Below are 17709 nucleotides of genomic sequence, written 5' to 3' on the forward strand. Positions count from 1 at the left end.
CTCGGGGTGGGGCCTTCAGGTGGCGAGGGGGCGGGGCGGGGCGGGCGAGGGCGGGGCCGGAGCCAGGTAGAGCTGCCCTACGGCGGGGCGCGGACGGCCGCGATGAGGTGCTGCCGCCTCTACGAATTCGGTAATTTCCGGCCCCGGGCTCGGGCCCCTGCGTCCGCCGGCGACCCGCCCCACGGACCTTGGTTCGGGGGCGCTCCACGAGGCGCCCTCCGGTTCCTTTCCCAGCTCAGGCCTGCCCCTCACCCCCGTGCTTTGCAGACGCGGCCCGCGGTCCCCGGAGGCTTATGCGCGTGGGCCTCGCGCTGATCCTGGTGGGCCACGTGAACCTGCTCCTGGGGGCCGTGCTGCACGGCACAGTCCTGCGACACGTGGCCAATCCCCGCGGCGCCGTCACCCCGGAGTACACCACGGCCAATGTCATCTCCGTGGGCTCCGGGCTGCTGGTGAGCGCGGGGCGGGGCGGGTCCACGGGCGTGGGGGAGGGGAGGCGGAGCGTAGAGCAGCGCGGGCTTCAGGCTTTGTGTCTTCCAGAGTGTTTCCGTGGGACTTGTGGCCCTCTTGGCATCCAGGAACCTTCTGCGCCCACCACTGGTGAGAGGGGATTTCTGGAGCTTTAATGGGGCCTGGAATCAGGGAAATGACGACCTGATGGCTTCGTCTTTAAGTGGGAGGAGGAGCCTCAGAGACAGCAAGGTGTCTTATCAGTGGGAGTGTCAGGCAGGCTTGCGAGCAGCTGCTCACTCTGATCTTCTGCCCTTGCCAGCACTGGGCCCTCCTGGCAGTAGCTCTAGGGAACCTGCTCTTGTCTGCGGCCTGCTCCCTGGGCCTCCTCCTTGCTGTGTCACTCACTGTGGCCAACGGTGGGCGTCGTCTCATTGCTGATTGCCATCCAGGACTGCTGGATCCTTTGCTACCGGTGGACCAGGGGCCTGGACGGTCTGACTGCCCGTTTGACCCCACAAGAATCTATGTGAGTGCATGCTCTTCTTGGCCTTTTTGCACTCTACAGGGCCTTAGCCCTGCCCTTTAAACCACCCCTACCTGCCACTTCTGTCCTGCTCCCTCTCAGTCCCCCACCTTCCCTCGTCACCTTTTAGGATACAGCCTTGGCTCTCTGGATCCCTTCTTTGCTCATGTCTGCAGCAGAGGCGGCCCTATCTGGTTACTGCTGTGTGGCTGCCCTCACCCTACGTGGGGTTGGGCCCTGCAGGAAGGAAGGGCTTCAGGAGCAGGTAAGGAAGATAAACAGGAAGGGCTCATTCAACAGGGACTGGCTGTGTTTAAAGGTGCTGAACTGTAGTATAATTCAAGGCAGGAGTACTAACTCCATCCTCCCCTACAGCTAGAGGCACTGACAGAGCTTGAACTTCCCAAGTGTCAAAGACAGGAAAATGAGCAGCTACTGGATCAAAATCAAGAAATGCAGGCATCACAGAAAAGCTGGGCTGAGGACAGGTAATCCATGAGAATTGGGGCCTAGGAAAGGGGGGAGGCAGGGAACCATTCTTAGAACTGGGTCAAGTCCTTTGCTGTGCTGCCTGCCCTCTGCTCTGACTCAGGTTCTCCCTTCTATGGAGCAGGTGCTGATCCGGAGGCTCAGTTCACAATGGTGACATAAACCCCAAGATGATGTAAACAGTTGTAATAAAAGTACTAAAACTTGATGATGATTTCCTTTGAGGGGGGAAGGACACGAAGCTGACGTTGGGGATGACTCTGATCAAAGAACACAGTGATCTCCATTACCTACAAGACTTTAATGAGGGAGAGAATCCAATAACTCTTCCCTGAGGCCTACTGGTTACTGAAAGGAAAAACTGGTGCTGGGTAGCCCTCCACACCACTGACTAATGAATTTCAGCACATCCTGGCACACTGGACTGTGGGAAGTCTGTAGACGAACAGTAGAATAAGAGAGGAACTCATTAGTGCTAAGGAAAAGCACTCCTTCTCTAAAGAAAATCAACCCCATCTCAGTAAGGAGAGCAGAGTCCAGGGCCTGCTCCTGCCTTCCTGACATTCCCACCCACCCTTCTAGCGGTTTCTCACTTTTCAGTGCTGCTCTCCCCACCCGCACCCTCCAAATCTCCCTCTCTAACCTTGATAGCCATAAGAAACTTATTCCAATTGTCCTTGTTAGCTGCCTTCCCTGGCCGCTTAAACTCAATTTTGTTCCTCAGAATGGGGTATCCTTTGGGAGAAGAAAAAAACAAATTGGCATTTGAGAGGGAAAACCAAGAGCAATTTCAGAGTAAAATACTCTCTTGAGCCTGCTGTTCCCCCTCCCCTTCCGCCCACCATGGAACGTGGACAGGTGTAGGACTGTGTACCTGTAATGAGGCAGGGTAGTGCCCGAACGCCAGTGTTCGCTGCCACCAAGGAAGCTTCGTACACACCACGTTCATCCCGAGGCAGAACCTGCTCCAGCCTCTGGTCCATTGAGACTGTGAGTACCCAGTCTCGAACCTCTTCCCTCTGAGCCTCCTGGGAAGGACAAAGAAGCAGCATCTTCACGCAGGACAGGGCAAGTGGAAGGTGGGGAGTTGGGAGTCTTACTAAACTGTCATCCTGTGCACCATCTTTTCCCCATATGTGATCCTCCTTGGATGGGGTTCCTCGTCACCACCTTTTCTTTTTTCTCTGCTTCTACTTTCACTGAAGGAATAGTGAGGGTTGAGGCCCTTCCACAGACGTTGCCAGCTGATGCCCATTACAAAGGTTAGGAGGACCAACATAAAGGGATAAAGTGTCCTCCCTTCAAAACACCCTCATGCTGGTGAGGACTTCCCCAGTCTCCAGTCTCATGCTCTTACCGGTACGTGCTGCTTGGCTGGGAGTGGCACCTCAAAGGGAATGTCTGTATCCTGAAAGTCAGAGTGGTCAAGGGCATCCAGCGTTCCTTCTTCAATTGCCTGCGGCAGAGTGGGCAGCCATGAGATAGACAATTTCCATGACAGGTGAAACCTCCGGCCCTCTGGGCACAACTTCTTTACTCACATCGGTCAGATCCAAAAAGCGGTTGAGGAAGATGAATGCCATGTTCTCCCAGCCAACTGCCTGCAACAGAGAAAAGTTGCAAGTGGGAGTGAGCAGCTGGGCTTGGATGCTGCTCTTCCAGGGAGGAGGAGGAATCCAGGAAGACACAAGAACACGGTATCCTCCATAACATCAGCCCCACACTCTGCTTTGCTCTGCCTGAATAGACCAGGCATTCTACCTTCCAAGTCTACCTTCCAACTTTTGATTTCCCTGTCTCCTCTACCACACCCTTCCTCGTCCCAGCTCACCTTGGCCGCAATGCCTGCTTCATAGAAGGCCTTATCTGCAGGTAGGAGCTGGGTGTGGCGTAAGAGTGAAACAGAAAGCCTGGCAGCCACAGTTTCCTACAGATTAAAATCAAAGCATTATGATCCTGGCACATAGAGACTGAGCTACCAGCCCAGTAACCTTATGGCTAAGGCAGCCACAGAACCAGAAAACCAGTAATACATATTAAATTACTCTCAAGCAGTTCTGGATCTTTTTCTTGGGCACAGAGAACTAAGCCTAGATTATTTCTGTTATTCAAGTATGCATAGCAAATTTACAATACGTGATCACAAGCCAAAAGGATGTGTATATCTTAAGAGATCAATGCAGAAATTGTGGGATTTGGATGTTTAAGTATAATGAGGATGGAACTATGTGGTCAGAGTCCGAAGAAAGTCGTGGAGGAGTCCAGGAAGAAAGCCACCTCAGTGAGAGGTAGATTTGTCTAAATGGAAGAGAAGCTACGAGAGAAGTGGACCAAGCTTGAGAATCCAGAACTTGAATTTATTCAACTTCATGCATTGGAAGATGCTTCTCTTAAGACTGAGTGCCCCTCCCCGCCATCTCACCAGCTGTTTGACACTCTGGGCGGCCGAGCGAGTGGCGTAGTAATGCGCAATCAGCAGCATCGTCTCGAACTCCTCATGGGCTAGAGAGTTTGCCTCACTAGACTTCACCAGGTTTTCACACTAGAGCAGGAGGAGAGCGCAGCCCGGGTCAGGGGTTGGAGGAGGGCCAGAGAGCTCATGGCCATGGACATGGACAAAAGTGCGGCCCATCTGAAGGTAAATATTTATGTGCCTCAAAGAAGAGACGAGGACAAAGAAGTAGGGTAGCCTTGTCACTCTGTCACAGAGCCGACTTCCTCACCAAGTTAAAGAGCACGTCCCGAAGATCAGCCCAGTTGTGATAGGCCTCAGCACTGTTGGTCCCAGGGGAGCTCACCATGTCTGTGAAGATCCTTTTGTAGATGTTGAAGTTCTAGGGGTGGTGGCGAAAGGAGAGCTGAGTGAGAAGGGGTAACTAGAAGAGAAAGTGCACATGGGGCCAAAGAGGAAACGGGCTGTCAGTGTGCATGTGGAGGAGCTAGGGGACAGTGAGGGAGAAAGTGTTGATCCTTTTTTGGAAGACAAAAGTAAGAAAATAACTTTCTTACAACTGGTGGTCTGGGTGTGGACAGTCCCAATGTTAATGGGCTGATATTCCAGGGAGATGGGGTGCTCAGAGAGGAGAGCAGCGATTGGTCTCTGAGGGAGGTTAGTAAGGCCCTAGAGGTGTGTGCACCTCTAGGGCCTTACTAAGATTCATCTTACTAAGATTCATCTCTGAAAGGCCATTCCCAGTATTAGCTAAGAGCATGGGGAGGTTGCTGAATGTTTCCTCAAATGGTAAGCCTTGAGAGGCTGTACATTTCAGAAGAGGCTGGTGTGGGTCTCTGGGCAGGATGCTCTCTAAAAGAATCCTTTGAGAAGACAGTTCCCGAGGGGATGGGTGGGTTTTGAGGAGACGTAAGAATTTCCTTGGGGAGACCATCACTCCAAGGAGCAGGCTGGTACCTGTGGGTTCGCAGGGGCTCCATGCTGCACGTACAGGGCCAGTGCCTGGCTATAGCCACCCTCTCGGATCAGGTGAGTCGCATACAAAGCCACATATTTGTGCAGAATCTTGTAGTTCTGTCCCAGAGATGGTGGAAAAGCATGAGGGAGGTTGGCCATCAATAAGACCAGGCAGTGAGCGTGGGGTGGTAACCTGAGGCCATGGATTTGTTTTGGAGGCAAAGGCCTATGCAAGTCAGGCCCAGCTAGGCCTCTGACTCCAGTTTCAAAAGGGTGGAAGACTGACTCTCTGATGCTGGTTAGGGATCTCTGGGGTTGGGCTTTGGAGGAAGTAAGAGATACAGCTCTGGGGCAAGGAGAGCCAAGGGGTAATGTCTGGAAGAGCTAGGGAGGGGAGGAGGAGAGCAGTACCTGCTTGGTAGCCGTTTCAATGCACTTGTCCCACTGGCCCTGCTCCACATACAGGTCCAGAGCAGCCACCACATCCACACCCACCAGCTATGGAGCAGTGGAAAAAAGACAGAGTTAAGAGGACAGAGAGGACATGAGCAGGGAGAGGAGGAAGAAAGTCCCTTGAGCCCTCATACGTTTCGCCTCTTGATAACTCTGCAAGTCTCACCGAGTCCACTTTGCCCTTGTTCTTGAGGAACTCCTTATAATGCTGGTCCACGTAGTCTTCATACCTGTGAAGATGTGCAGGGATCTAGCGCCACACGGTCCCAGCACGCACACCCTTCCCATGAGAACTTCCTCCTCCTCTTTACAAAACGAAGAGAATTTGCTGGAGAGAAGGGGTCAGCAGCTTACCGGGGATCTAACTCCTTGGCCACACGCTTAGCCTTGTTCCACTCCTCACCCTCAATGAAGGCATCGATCGCTTCCTTGACTAGGTCTAGGTTCAGATAGAGCTCTGCAGCCTGCACGGTAGGAAATAAGAGCCTGGAGACCATCTCCCCTGTTTCCACAGAACTAACTGCAGGTCACACCTGCCAGGAGGCCGACCTCACATGCCTTTCATGTAGATGGCACCATTCCACCCCTCTCCGGGGAATCTTTTTCTTTTCAGTCCCAGCACGCTACTTACCGCACTGTGCTTTCCAATTCCAATCAGCTGGGGTCCCACAACCCGAACTACTTCCAGACTGCGTTGGGGAGGCAGAAATTTGATGGCGAGTTCAGCTGCCTGAGAGGTGGAAGAGAAGATGACAATGGGTAGGAGAGACAAAATACCACTGCGTGTCCTCAGCCTGGTCTTTTTTCCTTCACTTGCCAACCTTCTCTCCTGCACCTTCTACTCTCCCGGGCAAGACCTGCCTCATGGTCCCTCATAGCCTTGAAATGACCACCAGTGGACCCATCTGTCAGACACTCTCTGCTGTCTGAGGTCTCTGCGTTTGATCCTGCCCCTCCCAGACAAACTGGCTTCTCAAGTTCTTTGTCACAAACAGAATCTTGGCAGTGTGGTACAGAGAAAGAAGACTTTCTGCAACTATTTGTGTTGGGCTTTTCTGTGCCTCAATTTCTCTGTAAGTGACGGCTGGTCTGATTTGCACCATCCAGAACAGAAGCCACTAGTCACGCACAGCAAGTCCCAACTGACATGCGCTGTCCGGTTAAATATACACGTATATAAATATACACGGTTTTCACAGTTTTAGTAGGAAAGAAGGAATGCAAAGTATCTCAGTAAGTTGAGAAATCAGTAGTATCAATAATACAATCAATCAATAAGGGGCACTTGGGTGGCTAGATCAGTTAACTGTCTTCCTCCGGCTCAGGTCATGTCAGCGGGGAGTCTGCTTCTCCCACCTCCTCTGTGCTTCCCCTCCCCATTGTGAGTGCATGCACACACCCTGTCTCTCTCACTCAAATAAAATCTTTTAAAAAAATCGACAAAGTATTGATTACATGTTAAAATGAGTTTAGCTATATTTGATTTGGTAAAATATTCTTGTTTTCTTATGTTTCTTTTTACTTACTTGAATGCAGCTATACTAGGAAATTTTAAACTTACCTGTATGACTTAACTTTGTGACTTGCATTCTATTTCTATTGGACAGTGCTGCTCTAGATGACCTTGGAGACCCCTTCCAGCCCTAAAACTCAGTAATTCTACAAACCTGAGCAATCTGTAAGTTTACTCTTTCCACTGTGATCCTGACATCCTCATTGGATTTTAATTTCCACATACATGGCCCATTTTAGCTATAGTCTGCCTAAATTTTCCTAGTCTCTCCCCCACCTATTTTTTTTTTTTTTTAAGAGTTTATTTATTTGTTTGACAGAGAGAGACAGCGAGATAGGGAACACAGGCAGGGGGAATGGGAGAGGGATAAGCAGGCTTCCGCTGAGCAGGGAACCAGAGGTTTGGGGCTTGATCCCAAGACCCTGGGATCACGACCTGAGCTGAAGGCAGAGGCTTAATAACTAAGCCATCCAGGCACCTATTCTTGCCTTGGTTTCTTTACCTGCCAAATCCCAAAGCTTAAAGCACCCCATCTGGGAAGTTGACTAATCTATAGAAGGTATAGTCCTGTACAGATGCCAAAAAACAATGCTCCAGAGTAAAACACAGCAGGTGCTTCAAACACACTTGCTGATTAAATTTGCATAACCATCAGTCCTTTCTATACCGCCCCCACCCAACTACTAAGGGCTCTTCAGTTCCAAGGCCTCTGAAACCCGAGGGGAATTCTGCAGTGGCATCACTGCTCCAACATTTTATTTAGAGAGCTGATCAATCTCATCCCCCTCAAACTCCTAATACCATATTTCTCTGAATCAAAGATGCATCATTTACTTATTTTTTGTTTTAGACAGCACGAGTGGGGAGGGGCAGAGGGAGAAGAAGAGTGAATCTAAGGCAGATTCCGCACCCAGTGCAGAGCCCAATGCAGAACTTGATCTCACAATCCTAGATCATGTGCTGAGCTGAAAATTAAGAGTCAGATGCTTTACCCACCAAGTCATCCAGGTACCCCAGATACATCATTTAAAACTTCACATGCAGGGGCACCTGGGTGGCTCACTGGGTTAACCCTCTGCCTTTGGCTTGGGTCATGATCTCAGGGTCCCGAGATCGAGCCCCACATCAGGCTCTACTCAGCAGGGAGCCTGCTTCCCCTTCTCTCTCTGCCTGCTTCTCTGCCTACTTGTGATCTCTCTCTGTGTCAAATAAATAAACAAAATCTTTAAAAAAAAACATAAAACTTTACATGCAACCCAATTTCTAAGATAATAAAATGTGATTATATATATGTTTCGGAATTGATGAAACCTACTGACTTGGCTTAGCCGGCTAGATTCTTCTCTTTAGGAGCTTCTGTGTAGAGGAGGAGGCTCTGCTTTCTTCCTGGCTTCCTTCTGGCCCCAGCTCCGGCCTCTGGATTTGCCCTTCCAGCTCTGGTCCCAGGTCTGCCCCCTCCCTCACAGAGCCTCCTTCCCTCTCAGTCGGGACCTCACCCGCCTCTGAACTCCACTTCAAATCACATCCTTGATCTTCACCGAGGTACTCAGTTAGCTGAGCCACAGTGGTGTCCAACTTCCCCCAATTTCAGGCTGTTAGGCGTTCTGCCTCAGATCCCCTTTTATAGTTTTCATAGTTCTGGCTCTAGCATCTAGCAAGCACTCAGCAGGTACCTGCCGCCTGAGTGAAAATGAGAGGCCCAGGAGGAAAAAGCAATGTCTGAGGAGGAATGCTGGCTGTGAGGGCGGTCCGGGAAGTGGGCGGCCAGGAAGGGTGGAGCCCGCCTCACCTTCATCCAGCACTTTTCCTCCAGGCTGCTGCTGCCTGAGCCCCGCACCTTGAGGTAGCAGTCAACGGCACGGCTATACTCTCCAGCCTGCTCCCACTGGCGAGCTTGGTCCACGAGCCCCTCCATGCCCCTGAGATGAGAGTACACGTGACCAGGACAGGCTGGGCAGCGTGGCCTATCCCGTGCACACCTTGTGACCCAACCTCCAGCCCTGTCGACACTTGCTGCCTCCTGGCCTCATACCTGGCCCCTTTCTTGGTAGCCTCCCGCTCATACTCTTCCTGCAGAGCTTCCAGCTGGCCCGGAACATAGTCCTTGCAGATCCGCAGGGCGTCGCTCCATAATCCAGCCTCCTGCTCAGATTTCCAGGTATCAGGAAGGCAGAGGCCGGCGTGACACCGTCCCACTGCCACACAGGTGCTCTATACTATGGGCCACGGATCCCTAGGTCCTTGCACCTCTCCAGAGCTAACTCTCTGGATCTTTCCCAGTAGTACTGGTTAGTGTAGTGCTCTGTGGGTTCTTACACTCTCTCCCCCTCCCCCTCATGGTCCTGAATCCGGTGCCCTACCTTATAATAATTGAGGGCCAGGCCCGGTCTCTGGGCCCGAAGCAGCAGCCCTTCTGCTTTCTGAAAGTCCTTCTCCTCCAAGGCCCCCCGGGCCTGCCCCACAAGCACCTCGGCGACACTGTCAGGATCGTGGGCCTCGGCCACACGCTGAGCTGCCTCCCAGTCCTGGTTATGGACGAACCTGCTCCCAGAAGAGGACACAGGGGAGGCTCAGCACAGGACTGAGGCCTCAGTAGTGGGAGACAGACAGCCATATCAGAGGGGGTAGAAGATTTATTGGTACTAGGTTCAGGTGAAGATGGCAATGCCAGGTCCTAGGGCTGCGGTTGGGAGGACGGGTGTAAGGAATTGACGGGTAACTCACATGAGGACTGCTTCCTTGGGCTTACCAGCCCTGATGAATTCAGCTTCGGCCTCTTCAAATTTACCCTGTAGGGACAGAAGGGCAGCCGCACACGATCAGAAGCAGATTGCCATCGTGGCAGCCGGGAGACAGGAGAAGATCAAGGTCAAAAGCAAGGGAGAAGGAGCACATCCATACCTCATCCTCCAGGTACATAGCATATCGGAGATGAATTTCAGGGGTTTTGTGCTTGAGGGCCAGCCGGGAGAGTTCAAAAGCAAATTCAAATGAGCTGAAATGGAAGGTGTAGGTAAGGTCTGCCTACTCAGTACTTTCATTTTATAAGAGGCGGAGCAGGGCAAGAGAAAACAAATAGGGTAGAGACGGGGCCAGGGGATGGAAAGGACAGACTGAGAAGACAATCCATGTGAAGTGACACAGAAGCACACAGACACGTAAAGGAGGACGGGGGTCAGGGGACACTTGGAAAAGCCTGTGCTTCCTGTGACCAGTGGGCATAAAGGAATGGGATGGGCGCGAGGCAGGGGACCGCAGTGAGCCTCACAGCACTACTCTGCCTCGGGAGCGAGGGCTCCGGGTTCTCCACCACTTCCTCCTGAGCCACATTTATACTAGCAGAAAAACTGTCTCTCTAAAACATTGACTACCCTCAGCCATCTGACTCCATGCAGGATTATTACTGGTCTTTGTAACATTTGCTTAAGAAAAGCTCTTTTTGCATTTAACAGAAGCCCACTTCTGTTACTCAGAAGTCAATTACTGGCTTAGTGCACCTTCACTTTAAAAGCTCTTCTCTCTGGGGCACCTGCCTGGCTCAGTCTGTAGAATGAGGGACCCTTGATCTGAGGTTGAGTTCAAGCCCCACACTGGCTATAGTAATTACTTAAAAAGGTCTTTTTGAAAAAGAAGGAGAAAAGCTGATCACTTTCCATCTTCTTAGAGCAGCTAAACACTGTTCTGAGCCCCTGGGGAACAGGGGCAGAGCTACTGATTCATTCCTTGCCTCTCCATCACGTTCTTCCAAGGATTTCTTCACTCCTGCCTCCGTTTTCAGAAACACTTCTCGGCTATACAGCCGTTTTCCTTGTCTATGTAGAGGCTCTGTCTCGAAAGGGGCCAGTGGAGAGAAGCCGTGGGGCCTCACCAGTTGTCGGCGGCGTGGTCCACGGCAGCTTCCAGGAGTCCGAGCTTAGTGAGCAGTCTCACTGCCGACTCTCCTCCCAGGCTCTTTGCCCACAGATAGGCCACGTGCTTGTGGGCATTAGCTCCTCCGTGAGCCTTGGCCACCTGTGAAGCAAAGCCATTTGGCAATCCTCCCATGCAGGGCCACAGGGCTGCTCCCTTCCCCTCTCTGACCGGACTGCAGCTTTGACAAAGGTCAGGTCTTTCTACTAGAACAGGGAGAGGGCTCAGTTTTGGGGTCTGTTAGCCTGCTCAGGTCCAAGGATGGACTTCAGGTAGTCCACAGACCCCTCCTACCGCATGTGAAATTTTGCCTGTCGGTATGGGTGTTTTCCAAAGAGACCCATGACCAGTTCAGAATGCGTCACTTGAGAGTGGGGAAGAGGGACGGGCATGTCCCCAGAGTGACCTGGACTCCTTACCCGGTAGGCCTCCTCCCAAAGCCCATTGGACCGGTACATGTTCACTGTTGCCTTCCACTCCTGAGCCTCGAGGTAGTGATACTCGGCCTCCTGCAGTCGGCCTTCAGACTCCAGCTCCTGGGGAAAGGAGGGTCAGGATGGGGCGAGGGGGACGTGGGGCCAGTTCGGGGAAGAGATGGCCGAGACCGGAGAAGGGCTCACCTTGCCCAGGTGTAGGTGTGTGTCACTAAGGAGATCTGGGTGGTGCTTCCCTACCAGGCGGATCATATCATCATACAGCTTGTACTTTTTGAACATGGTGATGGCAAGATCAGGCTCTTCCACTGTCACGTAGAGCCTGGGGAAGGGAGAGACATCCGGGGCCTCCTTGACCCAGATTCCCGCATCACTGCACTCTAGGCAGACGGTGAGCATCTTCAGACGCAGCCCTCTCCCTGCATGCCTCCTCTAGGGCTGCGGCTCACCTTTCCGCCTCCCGGTACTTGCCCTGCTTCTCCATCTCTTGAGCCTGGGTGATGTACAGCACTGACACGTCTTCCGGCCTCATGCACTTCATCGCCAGCTGTGCAGACACACAGAGCCCCAGTAGCCTCGGGCGCGCTTCCGAGGGAAGCGGGGGGCTGCAGAGTGGCCAGGGAAGCGCAACTCGGGGGTGACCTGTGTTCCCAGCAACTCTGAACCTTCCCAACAGCCACAGGGGTTTGTGTACGGATGGATGCTTTCCTGGTCAGTCCAGGGAATTCCAAGACCATAAGGAGCAGAGTCAGGACTATATTCTGCTCAGGCAGAAAGGTCAGAGATGCCCTGTGCTGGGGCACGTGTTCCCACTCCCGTGCTCCTGCCGTACCCACTGGGTTCTGGGCGCAGGCAGGGAACGAAGTTGCCGCTGTGACTACAGCTTGGGGAGGGGCATTTGGGGCTCCCCAGCTCCCAAACCCTTCTGCTTGCTTCGGAATTACAGGTTTGGAGCAAAGGCCTCTTCATCCTTGCCTTTCCCTGCGGCTAGGTATCCAAGCGCTCCAGACTTTTCTATTTTGGTGCTCTTTCTCAGCTTTCAAGGAGGCCGGTGAAGAGGGGACATCAGAGCCCAAGGAAAGTGGGGAAGGCCCCAGAGAGGTGGAGCCCTTGGATGAACCGCACCCCGCTCTCTACCTTGTGGGCTTGCTCCCAGCGGCCGGCCCGAGTGTACATGTCTATTGCATCTTTTGTTCGGTCTCCCTTAACGTAGAGCTCCTCCGCAATCTGTGCTCGAGACAGCAGATACAAAAGGCCGGGAGCAAAAGCATTAGAGCAAGAGCCTTAGAGCAGCCTGCAGGGGGCAGAGCAAACCTGGCGGGGAGGGGACGGGTCCTTAGTCCACAACACAGAAGAAAAGAGGGCTATGGTGTCTCACACCCTCCACTGTTTTGAAAACAAAAACAAAAACAAAACAGCCAAAACCAGAATGGGGACAATACAACAGGCAGTTTAAAAGGACCTAAAAGGACCTCATACTTCTGCAACACAGGGCAATTCCACATAGGAACTTCCATGGAGTTCTATAGGAAGAGAGCTGGAGACTCGCTTTATAGGTCTGGGAGAGGGCTCTATGTTATGTTGGAATGAAATAAGGGAAGTAAACTGCTTTTCTTCTCGCTCAGGGTGGCTGGTGCTGCTGGACCCAGAAAGAAGGATTTGGTGAGGGGCCCCCACTTCCGGTTCTGGGTTCTCTTCTCATTCGGTACTGCGTTGCCTCCAGCTCCAGCAAGGGACTTTCCTCACCTCATACTCCTGCAGAGACGCATAGTGTTGGGCCACGCGGGGATAGTATTTGGATGCAGTGTTCCGGTCCTGTAGATCTAATATATAAATGGCCTTCTTCCACTGGCGGGCGCCCAGGGCAGCTTCAATTGCCTTAATGGAGCACCTGGCAGAGTTGGGAAAGGGATCTGAGCGTATGAGGCAAGAGGAAGACAGGTAGAGGTAGGGAGACACCTCAAGCCTACTCCAACCTTCATGGTGCCATCTCTCTCGGAGCCTCGGTGCCCTTACTTGCCCCATCACTTTGGACTTCACACCCAGTCGCCTTTGCACCCCTCTACCTGGCTTCAATGTAGTGATTAATGGCTGCATCAAGCTGCTTCTGCTGCACCAAATGATCCCCCCAGGCCTCTTCCAGTCTCACCACCTCCACTGGGAATGCCAACCGAGCCAGCTCCACCGCTGCCAGGGACAGAGAGGGCACTCAGCTAAGCCTTCCAGGGATGGGACTCCGGGAAATGGGGTGTGGAAAATAGGTGACAAGTGGAGGGATGGAGAACTGAGCTGATCCACCAGAACAGGTGCACAAAATTGGTGCAGGGGGACTATTCGGGCAAGACTCTAACAGGGAAGGCTGGGTTGTCCGGGGCAGTACCTTTCATGAATGCGCTGCCTTTACAGTAGCACTCCAGGGCCCGCTCTGGGTTTCGAATCTTCTCAAAGAGATCACCTGCCTGTTGATACATACCATGTGACTACAACAACAACCCTACTACACTAAGAATCAAGTAGCAGCCCCCAAAGGTGGAGACTCAGCCACCAGTTCTGGGGGGCTATGCACTCCAGGACTCCCCTGGGTAGGAGGGAGCGCCGAGTCCTGGAGAGGAGGGACAGGAACGGGAAGCCAGCCATACCCTTTCATACAGCTCCCCCTTGATAAGGGCTGCAGTGATGTTTTCTACCAGCTCGGTGTTAGCTAGCAGTTCCTCCCGGGCCAGCACCAGTCGGGCAGCTTTGGCAGGGAGCCCGGCTTTGAGGTAGAGGCTGATGGCTGCTAGTCCATCCCCCTGGCTCTCCTGTAGCTCACCGGCTCGCTCCTCTTGCTGTGTGTCCATCAGCCACTGGTAGTAACTGCGGCGCAGCTTCTCCAGGGCTGGGTGCCCCTGGACATGCAAGAGAGGCAAGACAAGTCACCTCCCTCCTTCCTGTGCTGCTTCCCAAGCTTCTCCAATCCCACTGTAAGAACGGAAAGCCTCCCGGTCATCATGGTGCCAACTCCCAGCCCGACCCTGTTTCAGCTCCTATAGCCTCCTTGGTAAGAAGAGGCTTCGGATATTGGTGGAACTGAGCTGCAAGCACCATGGAGACGACAGAACTGGTAGTACCTTGGCCTGAGCCACAGCGATACACTCATCCCAACGGTGCAGTTCCTGGTACATGTCCATAGCCTCCTCAACGGCATTCTAAGGGAACCCGGGCAGAGGAGAGGGGGACACCAAGAAGTGAGAGGAGCATTAGGGATCGGCAGGCTGTCCTCAGCCCGGGTATGATGCCAGCCCACGGGGACTGAAAGCCTCACCCTTGACCTATGCACAAGCAGTGTCGGATTTATCAAGAAAGCAGAAGGAGGTTAAGCCCCAGGGCACCTCATTTGCATAGGCTCCTTCCAAGGCATTATTTCTTAAGGAGGGCTCCTCAAATTCTATCCACTTCGGGCCCCACAAACCCTGGATTTGCCTGTGTGCACAAGCACGGCCAGGGCAGGCTCTGGGGTAGGGGGAGGCGGCAGATGGGGAGGCAGCAGACAGCTTATAAAGACATAACTGTAAGGACTAATGCAGAGCAGAGCCAGAAGGAAGGAATGACATTTTAGCTGCATCGACCTTTCTAGAAGCTCTCCCCCGGAGCTCTCTCCTCCCCTCAGGCTGCCTCACTCCCCCTCCCACCCAGCTCCCCTCTTGAATCTGGTCCCTCTGCTCCCATCACCTGCTCCAAGAAGATCATCTCAGCCAGCTTGTAGTTCTTCTCCAGCATGGCTAGGCGTGCTCGGACCTGGTAAAAGTCCATTCCTTCTCCACCCTGTGGGGCAGGAAGAAGGCTCTGGTTATCCTGTCAGCACTGCAGGAGCCATTCAGACTATGTGAGCTTATTAGACAGGAAGGCGACAGAGACGAGGAAGCTAAAAGACCAGAAAGCTGAAAACCTTCATGGGGCTTAAAGGATGAGGTCTGGCAAGCCATTCCAGAGCGGTCTGACTCGAAGGTGGGGGTGGCCTGGACAGAACAGAGCGCGCGAACCATGGCTGGAAAGCCAGGGGTGGTGGGGCTGGGCGTGAAGAGAAATCTCAGCTTGAGAGACTGAATAATTCAGGAGGATAATACTTGCATATTCCCGAGACACTTGGTCTGCAATCTCATTGGTCTCATGCAGGAATCGAGCTTTTGCTACATGGCCCAAAGCAGAAAAGCACCTACAGGGCGGAAGCAATCATAGTAACAGCAGCATCACTGAAGGATCAGTGCGGACGCGCCGGCCCAGCAGCCGAACACTGAGCCTCGGTGAAGTGCCGCGCGCGCTTTCTGCCCCTAGAGACACAAGGGGATACTCGGATGAGGGCCTCGCTCTCAGGGAACTTACTTTCTGGGGGACACAAGTAGTTAGTACGCAAATAAAGATATTCCAGAGAAAGAAGAGTGAAATGGAATAGCGTGACAGTACATATAAACTGTAACGGAGGGGGCTAGTTCAGCTGGAACTCAGAGAAGGCCTATCTGAGGAGATGACATTTGTGCGAAGACCTAAGTACAAGAAAAAGTCAGTCACGCAAGATGGGGAAAAATTATTCCAGGCAGAGGGAACAGCGCATGTAAGGTGCCATGGCAGGAATGAGTCTGAAATACTCAAAGGGCCCAAGGGGTGCCAGTGTGGCTGGAGACTAACGGGCACGTGGGTACCTGGAAGATGAAGGGGGCAGAGGCCAAATATTGTAAGGAGTTAGGACATGCCATGGGCTGTGGATACTAAGTAGAACAGTAAGCTACTGGAAGGTTCTGAGCAAAAAAAGGACACAATCTGATTTATGGTGTAACACATGATTTCAACTATTGTGGGATGAATGGATGGTAGGTATGTAAGAACAGGATCCGTGAGACTAAGAGGCTTTTGTTACACTGCATGGAGAGGTGTGGTCTGTTCTGGGCTGGACAGTAAGAGCTTCAGGATGTGTTCTGAAGACACTGGGTCAGGGCCCTAAGATGAGCTGGTCGTCTAGCTGTAGGGCCATGGGAAAGGAAGCATCCAAGAGGACTCCTGGCAAAATAGCAGCAGCTGACATTTACTGAGCACTGAGAATTCTCCTACTTTCTTCACTGCCCCTATGATTCTTCTTTACCACCCCAGCAGGTAAATGCTATCATTCCTCCCATTTACAGAGAGGAAATTGAGAAACCAAGGTTTGAAAAGGTTCACTTAACCCACGGTTATACAAGCTGTTAAATGGAGCCAGATAACTCGAAAGAGTCTAAAATCCCAAGACTGTCCTACTAACTATACCCCTATGCCGCATTCGGAAATACACGTCAACACCTGGACTGGAGGGCATGGGTGTGAAAACTCTGAAGGGGGACCTACATAGGGGAAGCAAAAGCAAAAAAAAATCTTATAAACTGGGATGGAAAAATGTTTGGAATAACTACCTGGAAGGTATTACTGGTTGTAAGGGCAGGGGACTGGTGCCTCAGCACTGGGAGGAGCGTCTCACACACACACACACCCCCCACCCACCGAAAATGGCCTCTGGCCTCACTTCTGGTCTGCCTCACCTCTCCGCGATGTGGAGCTGCCTTGCCTCGAGTGCCAGTTTGCTCAAGGTTTTCCACATTGCCTCTGTTTCTGGGGTCATTTCCAGAGTCTCCAAGAAGGCTGTGGCCCTGAAGAGAGAAGGAAGGAAAGCAACAGTGCAGGCGCAGCAGGGCGCAGAGGAGTACTGGCGATGGGCAGGGGTGGCGGGGCCAGTTGTCGGGCCCATCCCAGCTCCTCCAGCCTCAGAACCAGCCTCTCCCACCACCTCCCGGGGCTGTCAGCCCAGCCCCTCACCGGGTGTAGTTGCCGTCATCAATGGCCGTTCCAAACTCGATCAGGCCCTCATCCAGCGTGTAGGCAACAGTCGTCACACCTTCGGTCACCATCACCTCGGTCTTCCCACCGCCCCGCTCCAGACCTACCACATCACCCTGTAAAATTTCAGTCCCCCCACCCCACCCGAATTCCAGGTTAGTGTCTCCACCGACTCCACTGCAGAACGGACAGGCCTTACCGCCCCCACCCCCAACGCGTACACACTGAGGGAATCCCAGTGGCCCTTGTTTGCCCGGCGTTTCGTTTCCTTCAAGCAAGTAAGAAGCCCTTATCTACACGGACGCCCTCATCTTCCGGGACACTCAGAGCTGTGCCCGCACTAATGCCTGCAGGTAAACTGACAAAGTGGGCAACCACTTCTGCTTCCGGCTTGAGTCCTGTTAAAATACAACTTTAACCTGGGCCGTACTTTTGCATACCTTCGTTGCTTAGGTCACCTGAAGAAATCGCTAGGCTTGCTTCCTAGTCTCCCGCGGGGAGGAAAGGAAAGGAAAAGCAGGAGGGAGGGAAGAAAAAGTGGTAAGGAGGGAAGGGAGGGAAGAAAAAGAAGGAAGGGAAGAAGAGAAAGAAAAGGAGAAAAACAGAAAAGGAAAGGAAAACATAAAAAGGAAAAGGCCGGTAAGCTAAAACCCGAGCAGGAAAAAACAGGGGAGCAAGTGGAAAG

The 17709-nt window shown here is 52.7% G+C and overlaps 2 protein-coding genes and 1 pseudogene across 12 annotated transcripts in view; 2 read left to right on the top strand and 1 right to left on the bottom strand.

The window, feature by feature from the left end:
• The window catches only part of LOC309870608 (glucokinase regulatory protein-like), an 878156-nt pseudogene that overhangs the window by 811498 nt on the left and 48949 nt on the right, over positions 1 to 17709 (top strand). The window lies entirely within an intron of this gene.
• On the top strand, positions 29 to 1673 carry KRTCAP3 (keratinocyte associated protein 3). 2 transcript variants are annotated; one of them, XM_082745205.1, is made up of 7 exons: positions 29 to 130; positions 268 to 452; positions 541 to 600; positions 773 to 979; positions 1107 to 1241; positions 1352 to 1464; positions 1569 to 1673. In XM_082745205.1, exons 1-7 carry the CDS (start codon positions 103 to 105, stop codon positions 1594 to 1596), a joined length of 756 nt encoding a protein of 251 aa, XP_082601331.1. In that variant the 5' UTR covers positions 29 to 102; the 3' UTR covers positions 1597 to 1673. The 2 variants fall into 2 exon arrangements, with proteins under 2 accessions (XP_082601331.1, XP_082601332.1); XM_082745206.1 differs by having other exon boundaries at positions 30 to 130; positions 1590 to 1673.
• IFT172 (intraflagellar transport 172) overlaps positions 1748 to 17709 on the bottom strand; it is a 33723-nt gene continuing 17761 nt past the window's right edge. For 5 of the 9 annotated variants that reach the window (XM_082744968.1, XM_082744975.1, XM_082744974.1 and 2 more), the window contains 32 exons: positions 17004 to 17140; positions 16730 to 16837; positions 15294 to 15378; positions 14895 to 14987; positions 14294 to 14371; positions 13823 to 14071; positions 13564 to 13642; positions 13250 to 13370; positions 12930 to 13074; positions 12321 to 12410; positions 11633 to 11730; positions 11370 to 11505; positions 11169 to 11285; positions 10709 to 10851; positions 9742 to 9835; positions 9565 to 9629; positions 9201 to 9381; positions 8873 to 8982; positions 8630 to 8759; positions 5959 to 6057; positions 5682 to 5791; positions 5494 to 5557; positions 5286 to 5372; positions 4875 to 4991; positions 4189 to 4299; positions 3888 to 4007; positions 3297 to 3392; positions 3007 to 3066; positions 2823 to 2921; positions 2340 to 2493; positions 2109 to 2200; positions 1748 to 1900 (listed from right to left, as the gene is read on the bottom strand). In XM_082744968.1, the coding sequence (XP_082601094.1) occupies positions 1811 to 1900; positions 2109 to 2200; positions 2340 to 2493; positions 2823 to 2921; positions 3007 to 3066; positions 3297 to 3392; positions 3888 to 4007; positions 4189 to 4299; positions 4875 to 4991; positions 5286 to 5372; positions 5494 to 5557; positions 5682 to 5791; positions 5959 to 6057; positions 8630 to 8759; positions 8873 to 8982; positions 9201 to 9381; positions 9565 to 9629; positions 9742 to 9835; positions 10709 to 10851; positions 11169 to 11285; positions 11370 to 11505; positions 11633 to 11730; positions 12321 to 12410; positions 12930 to 13074; positions 13250 to 13370; positions 13564 to 13642; positions 13823 to 14071; positions 14294 to 14371; positions 14895 to 14987; positions 15294 to 15378; positions 16730 to 16837; positions 17004 to 17140 (3558 nt within the window). In that variant the 3' untranslated portion in view covers positions 1748 to 1810. The remainder of the gene's footprint in view (positions 1901 to 2108; positions 2201 to 2339; positions 2494 to 2822; positions 2922 to 3006; positions 3067 to 3296; positions 3393 to 3887; positions 4008 to 4188; positions 4300 to 4874; positions 4992 to 5285; positions 5373 to 5493; positions 5558 to 5681; positions 5792 to 5958; positions 6058 to 8629; positions 8760 to 8872; positions 8983 to 9200; positions 9382 to 9564; positions 9630 to 9741; positions 9836 to 10708; positions 10852 to 11168; positions 11286 to 11369; positions 11506 to 11632; positions 11731 to 12320; positions 12411 to 12929; positions 13075 to 13249; positions 13371 to 13563; positions 13643 to 13822; positions 14072 to 14293; positions 14372 to 14894; positions 14988 to 15293; positions 15379 to 16729; positions 16838 to 17003; positions 17141 to 17709) is intronic. The other 4 variants (XM_082744970.1, XM_082744972.1, XM_082744971.1 and 1 more) reach the window with 4 other exon arrangements.

This window comes from Mustela nivalis (assembly GCF_964662115.1).
Source record: "Mustela nivalis genome assembly, chromosome: 8".
NCBI classification, from domain to species: domain Eukaryota; kingdom Metazoa; phylum Chordata; class Mammalia; order Carnivora; family Mustelidae; genus Mustela; species Mustela nivalis.

Coding starts and splice junctions, on each gene's coding strand:
- KRTCAP3 (XM_082745205.1), top strand. CDS start 103: ATGAGGTGCTGCCGCCTCTACGAATTCG. Junction 453..540: donor CCGTGGGCTCCGGGCTGCTG/GTGAGCGCGGGG, acceptor TGTGTCTTCCAG/AGTGTTTCCGTGGGACTTGT. Junction 1,242..1,351: donor AGGAAGGGCTTCAGGAGCAG/GTAAGGAAGATA, acceptor CCTCCCCTACAG/CTAGAGGCACTGACAGAGCT.